Source organism: Rhamphochromis longiceps, linkage group LG19 (assembly GCF_057381845.1).
Source record: "Rhamphochromis longiceps isolate RC_006_pf linkage group LG19, R_longiceps_female_GT1.1, whole genome shotgun sequence".
NCBI classification, from domain to species: domain Eukaryota; kingdom Metazoa; phylum Chordata; class Actinopteri; order Cichliformes; family Cichlidae; genus Rhamphochromis; species Rhamphochromis longiceps.
In genome coordinates, this window is record NC_140575.1 from 31662569 (window position 1) to 31681549 (window position 18981).

The 18981-nt window shown below is 41.6% G+C and overlaps 1 protein-coding gene and 1 long non-coding RNA gene across 3 annotated transcripts in view; one reads left to right on the forward strand and one right to left on the reverse strand.

Annotated features, from left to right (window-relative positions):
• Positions 1-2076: 2076 nt before the first annotated feature.
• LOC146647154 (uncharacterized) lies at positions 2077-17599 on the reverse strand. Its single transcript, XR_014908930.1, has 4 exons — positions 17229-17599; positions 7190-7256; positions 3172-3272; positions 2077-2993 (listed from the first exon to the last, which is right to left on the reverse strand). It is a non-coding gene; the product is annotated as an uncharacterized LOC146647154 (long non-coding RNA).
• LOC146647155 (latent-transforming growth factor beta-binding protein 2-like) overlaps positions 16947-18981 on the forward strand; it is a 92760-nt gene continuing 90725 nt past the window's right edge. For both annotated transcript variants that reach the window (XM_085392421.1, XM_085392422.1), the window contains exon 1: positions 16947-17906. In XM_085392421.1, the coding sequence (XP_085248547.1) occupies positions 17437-17906 (470 nt within the window). In that variant the 5' untranslated portion in view covers positions 16947-17436. The remainder of the gene's footprint in view (positions 17907-18981) is intronic.

Consider the following 18981-nt stretch of genomic DNA (forward strand, 5'->3'; position numbering starts at 1 on the left):
ATTGACGTTGTTGAGGATTATGGAGAAAACAGCTGTAAGAAATGCACATCACAGTGATGACAATGGTCTGGCAACTGAGTGCGGCACAGGAATGTATGGATGGGATGTTACTGCTGATTAAAGAGATTTTTTTCCCCGTGATCTCTTGATATTTCACAGATTCTCTGTTGCTCCTATCAATTCTTCTGTTATTTAAGTGATGAGATCTGGCTCTCAACACTTAGGCTGAGATGACTGCAAGTCTACCTGGAACAGCATGTAAAAGCGGCCTGACAAAGGAGAAAGGGCCTTGTTTGAATACATTCCTCTGCCGGGAACAGGACCGCCAACATGTGCTTTGTTTTGAAAGTGATATAAACGTCCATGCGTACAGCTGAGGTCAGAGACAAGCAGAAGCACGCGTATTGAAAAACGGCTAGCGCGGAGATTAAGTGTCCCCCAGCTGATGGCTGTCTATATTATATATGATGCTGGAATGTGCCTATTGATTCATGGGGTTAGCTGTCCTGCTGGGATGTGCAGCTGCACTGTATTTGATATGTTGGGAAACATTTCAGTAGTTATATTTCTTTTGTAATAACAGGGACTCTAATGTTGATTGTCTAACTGTCTGAGAAATACCCCATGCTGCTCCGCCCTTATTGTTAGCACAGTTGTCACTATAGCGTGTGTGAATAGGCTGTGAATGTTAACAGCATGGGTCGCGGTCTAGTTGAGTCTGTCACCTGACCATTTTAATCTAGACTGAAACATCTTGACAGTTTTGTACAATTTGTCTCCTAGTGACTTTCCTCAACTTTTCCCCATAACACTAGGCTTTTCTTTTGTGTCTGCTGGACTCATTGTCAGTGGGACAGACTTGTCCTGCATCCCTCTCAGAAAACTGAAATATCTCAGCACTACTCTGTACATTTAGGCATTTGTGGTTTCCCCAAGTTAGTGATGTTTGATTTCTCTTCAGCTGCTGAGTTTGACACAGATCTGCTACAGCTCATCTAATGCTATCACTAGATCAAAAAAATCTATTTTTAGGGGATTTATGATAACAAAAAATTATGATAATATCTTTTCTAGTGTAATACTATAGTACTAAAGTCTTTAGCCTGAACTCTCTTAGGCAGCTTTCTTGTCAAGCGGTCTTCAGGAATAGTTCTCCAGGCTTCTTGTAGGACGTTCACTGCTCTTCTTTGGATGTTGGCTGCCTTTTGTTCTGTTGTCTTTCAAGATGATGTTGGGTGTTTGGGATTATTGTCATGTAAAAAGAAAATGAATCGGGTGCCATTCAGATGCTTTCCAGATGGTATTGCATGGTGGATCAAAATCTCACTGCACTTTTCTGTTTTCATAATTCCATTAATATTGAGAAGATCCCCAACCCCAGCGATTGAAATGCAGCCCAACACATGACAAAACCCCCCCACAGTGTTTTAGAGATGACTGTCACTCTCACTGTTGTTCCTCTCTCCTGACCTCTTGGACCTATTGGTGACGTTTTGAACCAAAAACTTCAGTTATGGATTAATTACACTGATTTTACCACAGATTTTCAGTCCAGTTCTTGTGTAATTCTTCTCCCCATTTCCCCTCCTTAAGAATGGCTTCTTGATAGCCAAACTTCCACTGAGACCATGCTTAGTTATGCCAAGTTTTATGGCTTTGGGAATCAGCTTGTTGTTTGAATGGGGACAAATGATGATTTTGCAATAGGCTGCTTGTAAGTGCCTACAGATACAATTTAACATTGGTTCTTTGCTAAGTTGTCTGTTATATGTAGACACAACATTGACTCATCCCTTGAGTTAGGTTCCTTCTTTATGCTTGAATGTTTCATAGCCCAGTGTTAAGTTTCCGTACAAACTGGACTGCAAACGAATGAAAAAGCAGAAAAGACTTCAGCAAATAATATTGCTGAAGAGCACTTTCAAAGTCACAAGAAAGTCTGACACCTTGGAAGTGAGATATAAAGAAATGAGGGGTGGCTCAAGACTTTTGCACAACACTGTATACTGCAAACACTGTTGGATATTTAATTCCAATACAGCTTTACAGAGCCACTAGTCTGACTCTCAGCTCTTTTAGTACTTCTGTCCGTATCCTCATAAAGTTTCCCATATCAAATTGTCCCTTTTACTGCGCGCATGTAAAATGCTTCATACAGTTTCTGAACCATGAAGAAGAACAGGACTGTTTACAACAAATTCTTCTGGCGTGATAAAAAGCTGCATAACTCTGGTTTTTGTGCCACAAGGTCAGGATCAAACTAGCTGTCATGAATTCTGACTCCCACAGTTATGCAAATAGAAATATTAGGGTCTAGTAGAAAATGACCAATAATAAGCCTGGCATTGGTCCTCTTTCCAACCACATCCACTCCAAGTCAGTAGAGTGCTCCAGGCCACTGGGCTGATCCCAAGCACTGTAATTATTCACCTAGGAAGCTCAGTATGTTCAGCACAGTCGTCATATTTTGTACTGTCCTCTACTCTGTGTATTACAACAAACTTGGCTTATTTGGCAATTCGCTTCCAAATGACAATACAGGTGCCTTTAATATATTTTGATTTATAAACTGTAACAGTGGATTCAAGTGCTTTATTTCCTTATTAAATTAAAATAAAAAGAGCTGCTTAAGGTTTACCCACAGTTCCCCTGCACAACCTAGAGCTCCTTATTTGTAAAAAGCACTCCACTGCTGGTCTGCGGCTTGGGCCAGATCACTACAACGTGGAACTCTGACAGCTTTTAGTCATCCTCGGAGGTACGGTTTTCTTACTCAGGGGGGTAATAAATCCATTCATACTTTCTCCGGTAAGAAAAAATGAGGCTTTAAATGGATTTCACTGACCACAGCAAAGCAAATACAACAATAGTAACCACATCTGGCCAACACATGTGCCATCTTTTTTTGTGTACATATCAGCAGCATCCAGCTCACAGTGTGTTTACAGCACGGAGCCAGATATCACCTTCTCTTCTGTGCTGTGAAATTGAAACTGTTGAGAGGACAGAAGAAAAAGAAGAGTTTGACAGAAGCATCAAAAACAAGCCAAAGCATTTTATTTGCACACATCCAGCTCAGCCTAGAGGTGCCAGTTTGGGAGGGCTTAGGCCGGGACTGAATTACACTCTACATACTGCTGCAGATGAAAGAACGGGAGAGGTACAGCACACCTGCTGGAAACTGCTGATTGAAGGGAAGTGTGTTCCTGCCTGCTGCGGTGATCTCTGCCAAGTCATACCGACAAGAGATGGTCGACACAGTTGGGACCACCCTGAAAAGAGAGAGGAACAGGGTGAGGCCTGGACTGACAGAAAGATTGACGGCATCCTATCAGCTGCTACTTCCCCAACATGTACAGCCGTTTAGATAATGGCAGGCTGCTTCCTAAACCCTGTGAAAAAGAGGCTTCATGTTCTCCCTCGTGACTGCATTTCAGCTCTCATGAATAGCAGATTCATATGGGTCTTCTTGACTGTCAGTACACATATAGAAGTCTGATGATTGTAATCTTGCTGAATAATCTACACTTTTCCATCCATTTTTTTTTTTACTGCTTATGCAGTTCAGGGTAACAGCAGGGTTGGAGCCTCTCCCAGCTGTCACAGGGCGAGAGGTGCTGTTCACCCTGGGCAGATCGCTAGTCTGTAGCAGGGCACTTTTCATGTGCAAGCCTTATCACGATATGATGTAATGTATCCAGGCTCCTTTCTGGGTATGAATTACACAAGACACTGTCTGTGTATTTATCAAGGTTAGAGAGGGACTGCTACTAAGGCTCACCACACGTCTATATTAATTACATTAGAGATGTTAAAATGAGGACTTTCAACAATACCTTTCAAACGTGTGAGTTAAAATAATGTTTTTCCTTTTCTGAATGTTCTCTAGATCATATTTTAAGGTTTGTTTTACTCTGTAAGCTAGTCAAGTTATACACATAGGTTTAAAACAATTTGTAAAAAGAGAAGCATCCTCTAAAAGAGGTCAGTGTTGTGAAATGCCTGCATAGTAATAGTCAAAAGAAAAACATACAATTCTTTATATTTCACTAGGAAGATGAGAAATATGTGGAGCAATTTATTGGAACATTTGCAAACATATGAAAATACAGCATATAAAACAAAAGCAGAATTTTTACAATTTTAAGAACTTGAAAGTCAATATTTGGTGTGATCATGTTTTATTCTTTAACATAGCCTGAAGCTTCTCGTCATTTCTTTAGGTTTGTCATACTCTTCACAAATAGGTCTTCAGGCTTCTTAAAGTTGTATGTTGGCTAGCCTTATGTTCTGTTCTCTGTTAAAATGGTTGCACATCTTGATCATCTATGTTCAGGTCATGGATCTGGGAAGGCCAATCCATGACTGATAATGTTTCTGCAAATTAGGAGGCTGGAAGCTCACACAAAGTTGCTTTTACTGCGGGCATTGGGCCAAAATACAAAGGAAACAGCCATCAATAATCTTACAGTGCATCTGGGTTTATTTCACTTTACATTAAAGGTAACTAAACTGGAGAAAGAACACAAATGGAGTGCTCAACTCTTAAATAGAAAAGAAGGTTGGACCATAAGTCATTAACTGAGAAGAACAATTCTCAAAATTCTCAAAACTCATTTCAGCTGCAGGAGTGAGACGAGCAAGCTAAAGGGCCAGGTGAGCTCAACGGTCAAAGAAGCTCAGGAACCAATGATGAGAAATCAAGAGAGGAAAGGAGGTAAATATGGTAATAAAATAAGAATATTAACTGCAGTTTTGTTGTGTGTTTCTCTGTGCACTTATGGTTTGACTGAACTGGGAGTGTGATTTGGGATCATTGTTAAAAACGGAAGCTGTTGCCAATCCTACACTTCCCAGGTGGCATTGCATGGTCTATCAAAATCTGACCGTACTTTTCAAGGTTCATAATTCCATCAGTTTAGACAAGAACGCTGACAACACTGGTTGCAATACAGCCTCAAAACATGACAGAGCCTCCACTGTTTTTTTACAGATGGCTGTAGACACTCATTGTTCTACCTCTCTCCTGATTTCTTAAGTACACATTCAAATTTGCCACTGATTTTTAGTCCAGTTGTTGTGTAATTTGGCATACCTCAGTCTTTTTCGCTTCCTTAAAAAATCTTTACAGCCACCCTTCCACTGAAACATTTCCGATGAGGCTTCAGTGAACAGGAGATGGATTAATCGAAGGTCCAGATGCAGCTCTCAGGTCCTGTGTCAGGTCTTTGCTGGATTTTTTCCTGTTTAGGATGTGACTTTCAGATACCGATCATCTGCTGCAGATAGAACTGGCAGGCCCAAAAAACTTTCAGGAATACGCTCCAAAACCATTCAGATATACTGTATGTCAGGGTTTCAACTACTAGCTCTTTCCTGATGCAAAAATATCATTTTATGTCGTCAAGCTCATATTGTTGCTACTTTTTGTAGAGTTGGTTAAAGAAATGGGAACAAATGATGTGCTTTTGTGACAGATTGCTGGTTTAAAAAAAGAAAAAAAATATTTAAAACTTTTTTTTTCATAGCTTGTCTGTCATGTGTAACGCTTAAACAACACAGTCTGGCTCCTTGGAAGCAAACTATAAAGAAATCAGCGGTGACTCAAGACTTTTACACAGTACTGTGCATGCATATAATCCTCCTCTGGCTAGACTGACAGACGAGAGAGATGCTGACATGCTTGTAGTTTGGTTGCCGTATTTGGACAATGAGGAAAAAAATATATTGGGTAAAGGCCCACTGTTGACATTGTCCAAGCTGTGAAACCCAGTAAATACACAAAATACTGGATATTTATTATATCTTCAGCCATTAAACTGTCACCAGTCAGCCCGGCTGTTAAGACGTTACATTTTGTGCCAGTTAGTTCACATAATTCACAGACTGGATGGAATCCCTCAATTTTTTTTAAAGTCGTCCAGGCGAACGGCCGTCGTCGTTTCAAAATCGCTCACAGTATGGGCCAGCGTCTCCACAAGGGCATGCAAAAACTTTTCAGATGTCCAACATTGTACATAAAATGCGGTTGAGACATTTTCCATCCACCAAATTCATCAGTGATGTTGTTATGGTCGTTAGAGAACGCAACAGCAACATTTTTGTGGCAAAGTAAACATTACCTCAACAAAGAATTTGCCCAAAGACTTCTCCGAGGAGGTTTTGCATGGAAATAAACTTCCAAGTAAATACGGTGTGTGTAACACTTTTCAGTCAAACTCCACAGACGCTCTGTATTTATTACAGCATAAATATGAAAGCCTCCCATTTTTGGTCCCATTTTTTTTCCTAAGAATGAAAATGGCACAATAAAAGGCTGTTATGCAACCAAAGATGTTTCTGGGTGTTTCAAACAAGGAGATTGAGCTATTTTCTGTTTAGGTTTGTGATTAATAGCCCCCAGGTTGTCTCCAGATGTGGTTTGGCCTCAGACACACACACACACACACACACGCTGACTCTGATCAGCAATAAAAAAGGTGACCCCTCATGACACTATCCATCATCATAAGAGATGACGCGGTGATCTAATAAGAAGATCTGACTCTTTGTGCAAACATGAAATCATTATTTAAGCTAAATGGTGGACAGCTGGTTGAGCGTTTAGAAGCACAGGCAACAGTTACCAAACTTCTCATCACATGCTATTAACTGGTGACATAAAAACAATAAGGTGTTGGGAAACAGTAGGAGAAGTTATGTGAATTCAACCATCAGAGCCATCTAGGTCTTTTGTACCTCCATTTATTTTATGAGGGAGACTTGGTCACAATCGATCTATAAAACAACAAATAGAGACAGAGCTGTTTGTAAATAAAAACTGCCCCCTTCCTTTCCACTGTCCAGTTTGCCCATTCCAAAATCCTCTGGAGCCTTACATAATTTCCAAACATAAAAATCTGGTACACAACAAAAAACGTGCATGATTTTAATCCTTTTTTAAAATTGCTCTGAAATGCATCTAAACATCCCACGCACCATTTACTTATATCATGATCTATCACGCAAGTCTTAATATACAAGCCCTGTGATTGATTCCTCCTGGGTTATCTTATCTTCAGCTAAGTAGAAACAGTTGAAGGACAGTTTTATGACTTTATCCTTTTGTTAACAGCTCTCCATAATTGCCGTGTCACCGTGTATTTTTCTACTCAGCTGTCATCCTGTTTTTATTCATTTAGTAACTTACCTCTTCCTATGATAAACACTCTTCCGGACCGTGCCAAGACAATCCGTGGAGAAAGGGGTCCTGGGTACTGCAGGGCGAGTGCAGAAACAACACTGCATTAGTTATCCTAAAGTCAAAGAGCTCCTTAATGACAGAGTGATAAAGTGCAACCTTGATCTCGTTTCACTGTGCTATATATTACTGGTTTCTTGCATCTTAAGATTAGTCACACGAAACAAACCAAAGCTCCCGTTGCGGAGATCCTGTTTTTAAATTTGGATTTAAGGATATAATTCTTTGATAGACTGACTGTGACTGAACATGTAGTAGGCTGATAGACATGATAGAGCTGCAGATTCGTGTAAACACATTGGAAACAGTGGTGTACAGTAACCATGAAGTTTACTGTAACATCAGCAGCAGCATTATTAAGTAAAAGGGTTCTAGTTTTATTTCAGAAACTCAATCTGATATTATTCAACCTGCAGGTGAGGAAAAATGAACAGGTAAGCACTTATCATCTGTCTCTATAGAGAAGCTACAGCAGGCAGAGAGTTAGCTTGGCTTAGCATTACTGTAAGACTGGAAACAAACAGCTAGTCAGGCTCTGTCCAACGCCTCTTAAACTGCTAGCTTTTACACTTTTCCTGGGTTTCATAAAGATTAACATGTATTAAATCTTGATGAAAGACCTTCAGCTATGTTGGCAGGTGAATTTGGAGATTTGTATCTATAGCTTCACAAAATCCACTTTTCGTCACCATAACCTGGTGACTCAAGAAGCCCCCCCCCCCAGCAGCTTTGAGCAGCTTTGTGTAGGAAATTGTTTCTAAACTGATTCTTTATATATCCTTTATAGGTCTTAGGACTTTTAAAGCAGTGCTTTAAAATAACTTTAAAATTATCTGAAAAGTTCTTCCAAAACCCTTTCCTTCCTGATAAGAGAAGCAATACCCTCGCAGCAGAAAGTTTCATCTAATTGCTGGTTTAGACTGCACGGCCTGCTGGAGACTAATTTGAGGTAAGCAAATAAACAGATTTAACTCTCTTGGATGACCTTGAGCTGGTGTGACTGTGAAGCACACTCAGTGAATTTTCCTCTTATAAATAAAGGTTGAGGTAAACACTGCTTAATCATTTTGTCTAAATTCATCAGCTTATACTAAGTACTTATTTACTTATTTCCATCCTGACAGTCAATCGTGTACAGTATTTGATTGTTAGGTCCTGTAGATATTGAGATGTGTTGCTCATGATGCCATGAAGTCATGAGGATCAGCACAATAAGTAAACTCACCTCTTCTGGCACTTGAGGCTGTTTAGCAGCATGTCTGTCTGCGGGCTTATTAAAACTTGGCTCCCTAATGAACATTCGCCCTTGAAGCCTGCTGAGTGCTTAGTGCTGCTCAGGAGACGAGGCTCTGGACGCACGGGGCCTCTCTTCCTGCTCCCTACTGAGCGCTCGGTATAAAACTCAGCTGTACCGGCAGGCCGGGTTAGAGTCATATGAATACTTTTACATTACAGTGAACTGGAATGTTAACAAAAGACAGTCCACAGAATAAATTCTATGCTTGTTCCTCCATGTTTTATTTCAGGAGGAAATAAATTTTGTGAGCTAATGTGGAGAAGTGTTGCTTTGGCTTGGTGACAGTTTCTGTATGTCGTTTTGTCATTGTCATCTTGTCAGCTTTGCCTTGGGTGATTTAAACCCCACTGCTGCAGCAGCATGGGAGAGCGAGAGCAAAAAAGCTGTTCCACATGGGCTGACTGAGACCCTGCAGCCATGCCGTGAGTTCACACTACACCATGCCAATGTGTGTGTGCATGTGTATGCATGAGAACTGTAGCTGAAGCTGAGTGTGATGTGGGGCAATGGTAGACAGAGTTGCTCAATAACATAACCAGTCCAAGATTTCTCTCATGGGTGTGATTCACAAAGTGGGCAGTTATGGGAAACATCCAAGAAGTCCGACTTAAAAGACATGAAAATCCTGTTCTTTTTATCTATCCATCCATCAAGAACATCAAACCAACAGTCAATTGTTCTGGTAGTAGTGTGATTGTCTGGGGCTGTTTTGCTGTGTGAGGACCTGGACAATTCATCAAGCCATGAATTCTGCTCTCTACCAGGAAATGCTGAAGGAGAATGTCCAACCAACAGTTCATGGCCTGTTAAATTATGCAGCATGACAATGATCAGAAATGCACCAGCAAAATCACCAAAAAAAGGACAAAGCACAGAAGAGTGGGCTGAAATTCCTCCACAGCATTTTGAAAGAGTCATTGGCAGTTTTCAAAAACACTTTATTGACGTTGTTGCTGCCAATCTATCTATCTATCTATCTATCTATCTATCTATCTATCTATCTATCTATCTATCTATCTATCTATCTATCTATCTATCTATCTATCTATCTATCTATCTATCTATCTATCTATCTATCTACCTATCTATCTATCTATCTATGTCCTCTGGTTCTGCCAAAGATGAATGTGACACTAATTTAAAAAACAGTTCAAAGACATTCCTGAAAAGTGCCATGATGAATGGGGCAGTTTTCCCAAACATCTGTTGGAGGCCTCAGTTTCTGTCTGCCTGGAGGGCTCTCGCAGACAGGTCAGGGTAGTCAGAGAGACTTCCTCCCTGAACCTTGCATCCCTCCAGTCCAGTCCTATGGATCCCATGGTCGTAACAAGGTTTCATTGATAGCTGTTCCACTGACTGGACTAAAGTTTAGCCGTTGTTGAATGCTGCCGTTGATGTTACCCTACTGACCTTCACGCACTCAACACTGGTGACTGATAATTAACAAAAGCCTGTGGCAGAGAGCACTTTGAAGTCATCTCTGCTAATCGTCGTGTCATCCCCTTTTTACTTGAAGTTTGCTTGTGGTAAACAGAGACTAGGCTATGGTGTGCCAGAGGTTTGTTCTGACTAAATGGACTATGGGGAAAAGGTTTAATGGATTGAAAAATAACAAATTTATCATGCTTAATAAGAAGCTATTCAGGTCAAATTGACCTCATGCGGGGGGTTAAATCGCATCGTAACTTTCTGGTGCTCGACCTTCACTGTTAATTGGGGGCAGTGAAGAAGATTTTTCATTCTCCTAACTGCTGAAGAGAGCACATGATTCTCTGCTCACAGCTAACCAAGCATAAGGCCCGTGCAGCAGGACTAGCAGGCCTTAAACACGAGCATTACACGAGTGCTGCATATGGAAAGAAGATTATTCCTTCAAAACACAGCTAGCAATTAGTTTGCCTCAAACTCCAGCGCCATACCAAGTTTATGTGCTGTCATGTTGAAGGCTGGGAAGCACGTGCCATCAGTGAGTCAGCCACCAAATAGGGTTTATGTCTCATCCATTCCCAGCAGTAAAGATAAACAGAACTTAACCTGCATTACTCAACAGGCCTGCAGTCTAATATCAAAACAACTGACAATTTGTTCAATCTTTGCTTTATGGTGCGTGCAGTCAGACTAACACATGGGTGGCTTAGGGGTGAAATAAAATAACACAGTCGACGTGTGAACTAAAAAACCCTGCAGCAAAACAAGGTTTAAAAAGCAACAAAAAAAGTGAGTTACAGCTGACACTGCTGTAAATAAAGATAAGATTTAAAGGCAGATGTACAGTTTATTCACCACACAGGCCTATACTTTCCATATTATAAACATTACAGGCTGTTTGTTGATACTAGACTTAAATCATCGTGACCTTCTGGAGGCAATTAAAGGACTCTAATGGGAACAGCGTTTTTTCAGGCAGTTTTTCAGATGTATGGTCTATTTTATAAGACGCTACCTGACACTAATAAAGTGTAAAAGAAGAAGAAGAAGGAGAAATCGCTCCTTTATTGCTTTTTAACTTTTCCCACTGAAAAAATAGTCCTTTTGTTTCGAGTGCACTCCCTGAATTTAGATGCCAGGTTGGTGCCACACAGTTTGCATGTACTTTGAAGTGCTTGTCTCACCTTTGGCCCAGTTTCTAAAAATACCTAATCTAATATCACCCCTTGCATCTTTCTTTGTTGTGTGTTATGAAAACGTGATGAACAGAACCATCAGTTACCATTTTTGCGAGATACACGTGTGGAGCAGTTTGTTTTTCTTCGGTGGGCAAGGGGCTGAGGGGTAAATGCAGCAGATATCCATTTCTGTCCACCTGGTAAAGCTGCTAATGTGGAAAATGCTTGACCTTGATTTTCCACGGTCGGTTGGTAGAGACAGCGTAAAGCCGTAAAGCAACGAGAATAGGGGCCGAAGCTTTGAGGCACGGCCCATCTATAAACCCTTCAAGACAAAACAGCAACAGAGTCAGCCCAGAGCGCCTTGCGTCCAGGTCACAACCAGGGGGACCAGAAGGAAGAGAGCTCCAGGGGCTCGGGCCAGCGGCGCGAGATGCACGCTTAAATCGAGGGTAAGGGGCCAGGAAAATTGAAAGGGAGGAGACAGAAAAGCAGAGAGGAGGAAGAAAGCTCCGGTTGAAACGCCAGAATGATCTATCGCACACATTAACTCCTCCCTCTGCTGTTTTTTTCTTTTGTGAACTGAATACTCAGAATTTACAAGAATGCATGTCACCAAGGGCACTCCATCGCACTCCTATTTAGACATTCCTGCCAGTGCTGATTTATGCTGTGACTGATTTCTGAATCTTTTAGGCTACATCTGGCTAATGAGTAGAAGGCCCCCACATCTTTAGAAAAATGTATGTTTTCTGGAAAGTTATTGCATGTTCTTATTTGACCTAATTGGCTGCCAGCATGATCCACCCTTTGAATCCGCTCCAGCAGCATTTATCATGCAGCGGTATGACATCATTCTGCATATTGTTCATTGGAGACATTTTTAAATCAAACTTCAAGAGACAGAAGGACTGCACAAGAGAATTTCAGGCTGAAGTGGAGCAGCAGACACTTAACCAAAGTGTAAAAAAAACAAAACAAAGGCAGCATATTACACAGCCTACTGAAGCCATACAAGAAGACAACAATACATGGCAGCAACTTTAATGTCATAACCTAGAATTTTACATTTGAATGAATCCAAAGGAATCTTCTATATTCTTTTTTGTGATGCAGGACTTTTGGCGTAATCAAATATAAACCTTACATTTATTATCTGATTTCTGGATCAAAATTCAAGTAGCATACATTATTCAGCAAATTAACACCAAGAAGTATCTAGACTGGGGTTGTGAAATATGAGGCCCGGGGGCCAGAATCAGCCTGGCAAAGACATTAACGAGGACATGCGTTTGAAAATCTTTCCTACTGATAAAAGTCAACGTCAAGTTATAAGCGTTATTAACACCAAATATACCTGACGATGCTCTTATCACGCGCAGTAGAAACCATCTTCCCACTGCTGCAGAAGCTAACATCCACGGTTTTCCTTCTCTCCGACTCTTTAATCTTAATGTACCAGATTTTTTCCTGGATTGGCTGCTTTGCAAACGCCAGCCAATAGCTTGTCAAGTCAAAAAATCTGTGAATAGATGAATTTTCCATGAATACGTTCCAGAAATAGGTGATTCTGTGAATACTGAACCGTGGATAAAAAGACCTCCCCCATGACCGCTCATACCACACCATACCACTTAGGTTAAACTTCTTCGTTGGTTAAATACCTGTAGTCTTAGTATTATAACTAGTTGAACTGATGGAAAGAGGAGATTCAGTGGTCTGGCCCACTTAAGGTTAAAGTGGGCTCTACACACCTTTGACACACCTGGTCTAGACAAAACCAATCAGATGAAATCAATTTTTTAAGTACCTAGATTGAATCACAGAAAGAAAGACAGAGTCTATGTCAGTAGACAGAGTCTACTGACATATTCAAGAAGTTGTGCAAAAGCTCCACGGGGGTTCATTTGCTAGCAGGTACAAGAATGGATGTCTTGTCTTTGTCTACTATACTGTTTATTATACACAGTTCTGCTGCTAGGAGTTTCTCCGTTTCACAGACTGTGCTGCAATATGGGTTATAATAATACATAATTATTTCTGTATCAAAGCCAATCTTTTGAAAGGGGGCAAAAGGATAATTTGTAAAAGGGAAGTACTTAATCTAATCTTTGTTACAGTTTTCATCATTCCAGTCAGCTAAAGGTCTTTGTTAACTTAACAACTCACACCCATAAATGAAAGAGCCGATCACTCAGCTGAGGCGGACGCGTTGCCAGTGCTATGACATGCATCAGAAACGTTGCCAGTGGCGCTACAGTCTGTCTGACTGTAGCGTGTTTCTGGAGTGCTCCGCCATTTGAAAGTGTAGATGGAGCTGAAAGATTTCCCTCTAGATCCAGCACCGTACAGTATGGCTCGGAGGCAAACGCACACGCATTTCTCAGTTGTTTCACAGCTGCACTTCTAACACCCATAAAAAGTACGAATATCACGAAAGGGAAAGTGAAGGTGGTTGTCTTAAATAACACCCATGTGACCTACTTCTATTATCCAGCTGACAGCTCTTTGTTCACACAAGCTGGGAAAGACCCTGCAGCCCAAGCCCCAAGTGCATTAGATTGATCCTGCTCTATCTTTAACTGTTTCCTCTAGTTGTGCGAATGCCTGTTTTATGTACAGTGCTCAATCTATTATGAAGCGTGATGGAGAACTTCTGTAATGATCCTTCTAAGGAAAAGCTGCCATGTTCGATGAAAAATAACACATCAATAAAGCACGTAATTCGAGTTTTTACAAAGTGGTTTTCTGCCAAAATGACCCTCCTTTTTCCACATTTTCCCTCAGGTCCTCACCACTGCCCAGTCTGAACAATGTCAGTATTATGTTAGCTCCCGGGCAAAAAGAAAGGAGAGTTGAAGTCCTTGATACAAACAGCAAAAGGTAGCTAATGAAGAGATTGGCGCTCCTTGTTGTTAGTGCTCTCTATTGAAAGTCAATACAAGAGCCCGATTCACATAGATCACTTAAAATTCTGGAGGAGAGGCTAAGAATACACAGTTGATACTTGGTTATAACAGGAGCCCTACATTCTGGTAATGATACTGCTTAGTTGTCTTGTGTCTTACACTTGACCTCTGACCCCTCGCTCGTGCAGCAGTGACAAGGCCGTCAACTAAACTGATGCAAATATGACATTCACGCTGACAGCGCGGATTCAACTCGATGCAGTTAATCAGCTTCCATCTATTTGTCCAAGATTACGCCATCGAACGTGAGACAATGAAAAGCACTTAATAATGTGGAGGCAATTCAAATCCACTTCAGGCTTGCTGTATCAATCACAGGCACGCACACATAAGCGGATCGTCGGTTCAGTCATGGGACTTGGATATTTTTGCTGATTTGACCCTGCGCTTTGTGTGAAACCTCGCAGTGTAATGCAGTTATATTTCTGCTCTGCATTTGAAAGATGATAGGAGTGGCTTGGTTGTCATGCCAGAGCTTTCAAAGGACTCTTTGTGTAGAAGCGTCGGTCATAGCCAGAGACATCCTCCTGGTATTTATTCTAGAGTTCCTCCAGATGCTGCAAATTGAAGCCTATCAAATTGGGCCACATTAAAGTCCACTTTCATAACATTGTTGCTCCACAAACTTTTAATGATTCCCAAACAAGGGTTAGTTAAGGGGTATGTTAAAGACTGTATCTAGGGTAATCTGAATCAATCTATCTATCTATCTATCTATCTATCTATCTATCTATCTATCTATCTATCTATCTATCAGATAAACAGATATAGATCTATGTGTCTATCTGCCAAGTTTGGAGTAGTTTGCATCAAGAGTTCCTTTGATAGCCGAAGAGCAGACAGAGACACATCTACCTAACGTTCATCTCACCATCAGTCTAACATGGTGGTAGTAGTGTGATGGTCTGTGACTGCTTTACTGCTTTAACACCTGGACAACTTGCTGTAATTGATGAAGCCAGCTCTCTACTAGGAAATCCTGAAGGTAAATGTCCACCCATCAGTTCATGCCCTGAAGGTTAAGCAGTCTTGTGTTCTGCAGGAGGGGGTGACTGTAAATGCAACAACAAGTCCTCGTCTGAATGGTTAAAAAAAGATGAAAGTTTTTGGAGTGGCCCTGTCAAAGTCTGGACTTAAATCTGATTGAAATGCTTTGGTGTAACCTTAAACATGTCGCTCATGCTCAAAACCCTTCCCATGTGGCTTATTTTTAAAAGATCCTGCAAAGACCAGCGAGCCACAATTCATCCACAGCGATGTGAAACTAATGCACTTAATCAGGTCTCCCAACAACACACCTCCCAAGTTTGGAGTAGTTCAGGTGAAAATTTCTTTAGATGGCTGAGAAGAACATAAATTATGGATTTTTGACAAGAAACTAAAGGCGTTGGACAGATAACCTGTTGACATATTTTCTTGTAGCTGATAAATAAAACTAAACTAAATGTAACTGTCTAAAATGCTTGTCGATAAGTGAGAATCCAAGTGGAAGAACAATTAATAGTGTTAAAAAACTTCTAATAAAAGCATCAACTGACTGGAACATAAGGAGGTATTTAAGTGTGACACGGGTGTACACCTGCCAGGAAAGGTTGGCAACGTCTGCCCTACACAGATACAAGAGCATCTAACATGACTCAGAAACAGATTAAGACATTGATTTAAACTCAGCAAGGAACACTTGAGCAGCAGCCAGCTGCTCATTCGCACAGGTCACTGAGGAGATCTGTCTGTCCATGTAGGGGTAACCCTCATGGATGCTGGGGTCAGATGGCTGTGATCTTTTTGTTGCTATCTGCATTAGGAAAGCATGCTTGATTTAACTGTTATCAGGCAAAAATAGGGTACAGTAGCAGGCAGCAAGCTAGAGATGCATAAGACAAATGTGGCATCCTTTGTAATTAGATTAGTATGGGTTGGAAGATAAGCTGTAATCAATTGTAGTGGTCAGTCCGAGCCTTCACAGATTTAGTTTGCATGGATCGCTAACAAAAAAAGGAACACAGACATCACTTTTCAGGGGTTTTGGATATTTCATGGCTGGGAAAAAGAATGAATGGGTAGAAAACAGCACTCTGTGTGTTTTGGATGGCAGTTCTGTGAGTGGTAATGGTGCTTAGGGAGTAAGGAGAGCGCTCATGAAAGAGACAGGCGTGCATCTTTGTGGGCTGAATGAGAGAAGCGAGCCAGCTCTCTTTGGGTAGTTTAGGGTCTTATGGGAGAAGAGAAATGTGTTATTTCCAGACAGTGAGAAGGAAAGTGATGATGCAGCAGATGAAAAGAGGAGATGAATTAGATGTTACATAACTTGACCAGTTTTCCAAGGTTTCAGTTTGAGGGAGTCTGAACTGTGAGCTTTTTACTGCCAGATCAAAATGTGTGTATGGTCAGGAAGCACGTTTTACATATATCCTGCAATCTATAAAAGCTTAACAGTACCACTGTAAATTAGCTTTAAAGTGCCCTTACACTGCACTCACAGTGTGTCCTACCACAGAAATGGGTTAATAGAATAATAAGCCTAATTAATTAAAAATAATCATAAAACGGTGACTTTGAAATAATGAAACAATCAGCTCTGCGAAAGGAAGAAAAAACATCTCGAAGTTGTATAATATTTTCTACGCTGTCAACTTAAATTTAAATTGAAGGTAATGATTAATGCAGCTGCATTCATAAAACAGTCCTGCTCCGAAGAAATTCAGAGCAACAACATGTAACTTGGCAGAGAAAGTGCGTGTGGGCACATGGACCGAGCGATGCTGTAAGTAGAAGCAAGAATACATCCGACAAGGGGGAGTTTCTCCACGCAAAGCGCATGCAATCCCTACAAAAATTCCCAGTGACTTCAGATCCAAGGAGGTGGTGATACTCATGCGAGCACGATTCAAACTCTCTCACTTAGAGTAAGAATACAGCCTCAGAGCCCAGAGCCAGCGCGCTGCTCTCTTTGCCCCTCTTTTCTTGTTCAACATAAACTAAAGAGACGCAGATAGAATAATGTTTGCGTAAAACAGCATCTTTTTAGCGCGGGGGAAAGAAAAAAGCTGATAGTGTTTTCGGACTGTAGAAAAGTAAAGACTTGATAACCTGAAGACATTCTGTTTACGTCTTACCTGGGCATTATGAAGAGGTATCCGGGCATTTTTCATAGTTGGGAGAGGATGCGGTCTTGCTGAGCTCGTGTAAAACGGTTTCTCGTTTTATTTGTATTTTCTTCTTCGTTTTATTTTTTATTTTTTTGAGTTGCTCCTATTTCAGTGGCTCTTGATAGAAACGGTAACGCGTGTGTCCTTTTACGCGGTAGTTTCAAAAAAAATTTGCATGCCCAAAATGGACCGTGCAGGATTTGCTCTTTTAATGATTTTGACTGTTGTGCTCGTGCGAGTTGGTGACGGTCAAAGGGACGCGGCAGGTGGGAGGAAAGAGGGTGCGGGGGCAGGCCGGGCGGTCTGGGACCAGCTGCAGTCCCGGGGGATCAGTCGAGGTCACTCGCCGAGGGGACCGCGGGACGGTTCGTCCTCGAGAACATCCAGTGACTCTTCACCTGGGACCAGTCAGTCGAGGACTCTGGTCCGCCTGCCCAGGGGGACATCATCTCAGGAGAATCGCAAGCACATATCCAAAGAAAGACCGGTCCATGCTGCTGCCACCTCCGGGGAAGATCTTGTCTCTGCGCCGAGGGATGGTGCGCGGCGCACCGCCAGACACCCTACCAGCCAGCAGCAACGAAACAGAGTGAACCGCAGGCAGAGCAGCAGGCACAGCTCTGCCAGCACTAAGCGACTTATCGGGTAAGAGTGACGGCCAAGTTCCCCACTGTCAGCAGTCTAAAAGTTTTACTTTGCTTTATCAAACTCTGGGTGAGCAGCAGTGGGCTACTTTAGGAGGAACGTGTGACCTATTTAGCTGTAGCGGTTAGTCCATGTGATTTACTGCAAAGTGATGGTGGCCCCTTTAGCGTAATCTTTCTTCCTGTAAGGTAAATCAGCACATTCCCCCAAAGCACTCCGTATACTGCATTAATTTGTCAACCAGTAGGTGACAGCTTTAAGCCAACTAAATATGAATTATAATAACGTATGGGTTTTGTTATCAAGGTCATGGCAGAACATGAAATAATAGCTGAGGTCAAACACCGTTGATTACTGGGCTGATGTGGCGGGGGCAGTAATGAACAGCAAATGTGATGCAGATGGGTGAACTGTGTTTGAACTATTTAACATTGCATTATCACCATTTCCTCCCATTACTACACACAGTATATTCAAATTGCAGGAGGAGAGTGGCTGCAGCCTGCTTCAGTGCGAGTGCTCCAGTTTTAGGCTTTTGCCTGTGGCCATGTATTGTAGTGGCTCCACCAAAGCGTTGGCTGGTGAGCATTTAAAAAATTTGCTCGGTGATCAGAAACACCTGTTTCTCCAGTGGCACTCGCTCCAGCCTGCAAATCTCCTGTTGGGTCTCTGTTAAACTCTAAACAGGACAACGGGCTGTTTCCATATTAGACCTCTTTTCTTTTTGTTAAATGAAGCCTCCTGCATCCACTCCTGTTTGTTCCACTGGGACAAAGCTTGATACACACTGGAGGGTGAATGTTTACATAATAATCAGAGGGAGATTTGAACGGCTCATCTTGGACTGCTGTCACAGAAAATATATAAAAAGCATTTCTTCTGTGTGGCATAACAGGTCTATTATTGATATGTCCAAGTTATGGAGGATTGTTTAGAAGAAATAGATGGGCCTGCATATGATATGCACTTACAGCCTGCTACCCCAGCTACCTACTTGCTACTGACTCTACTGTAATGCCTTTGGTGAGCAGGACCTTGAGAAGTAGCAACTCACGAGGCTTCACAGACAGGATAT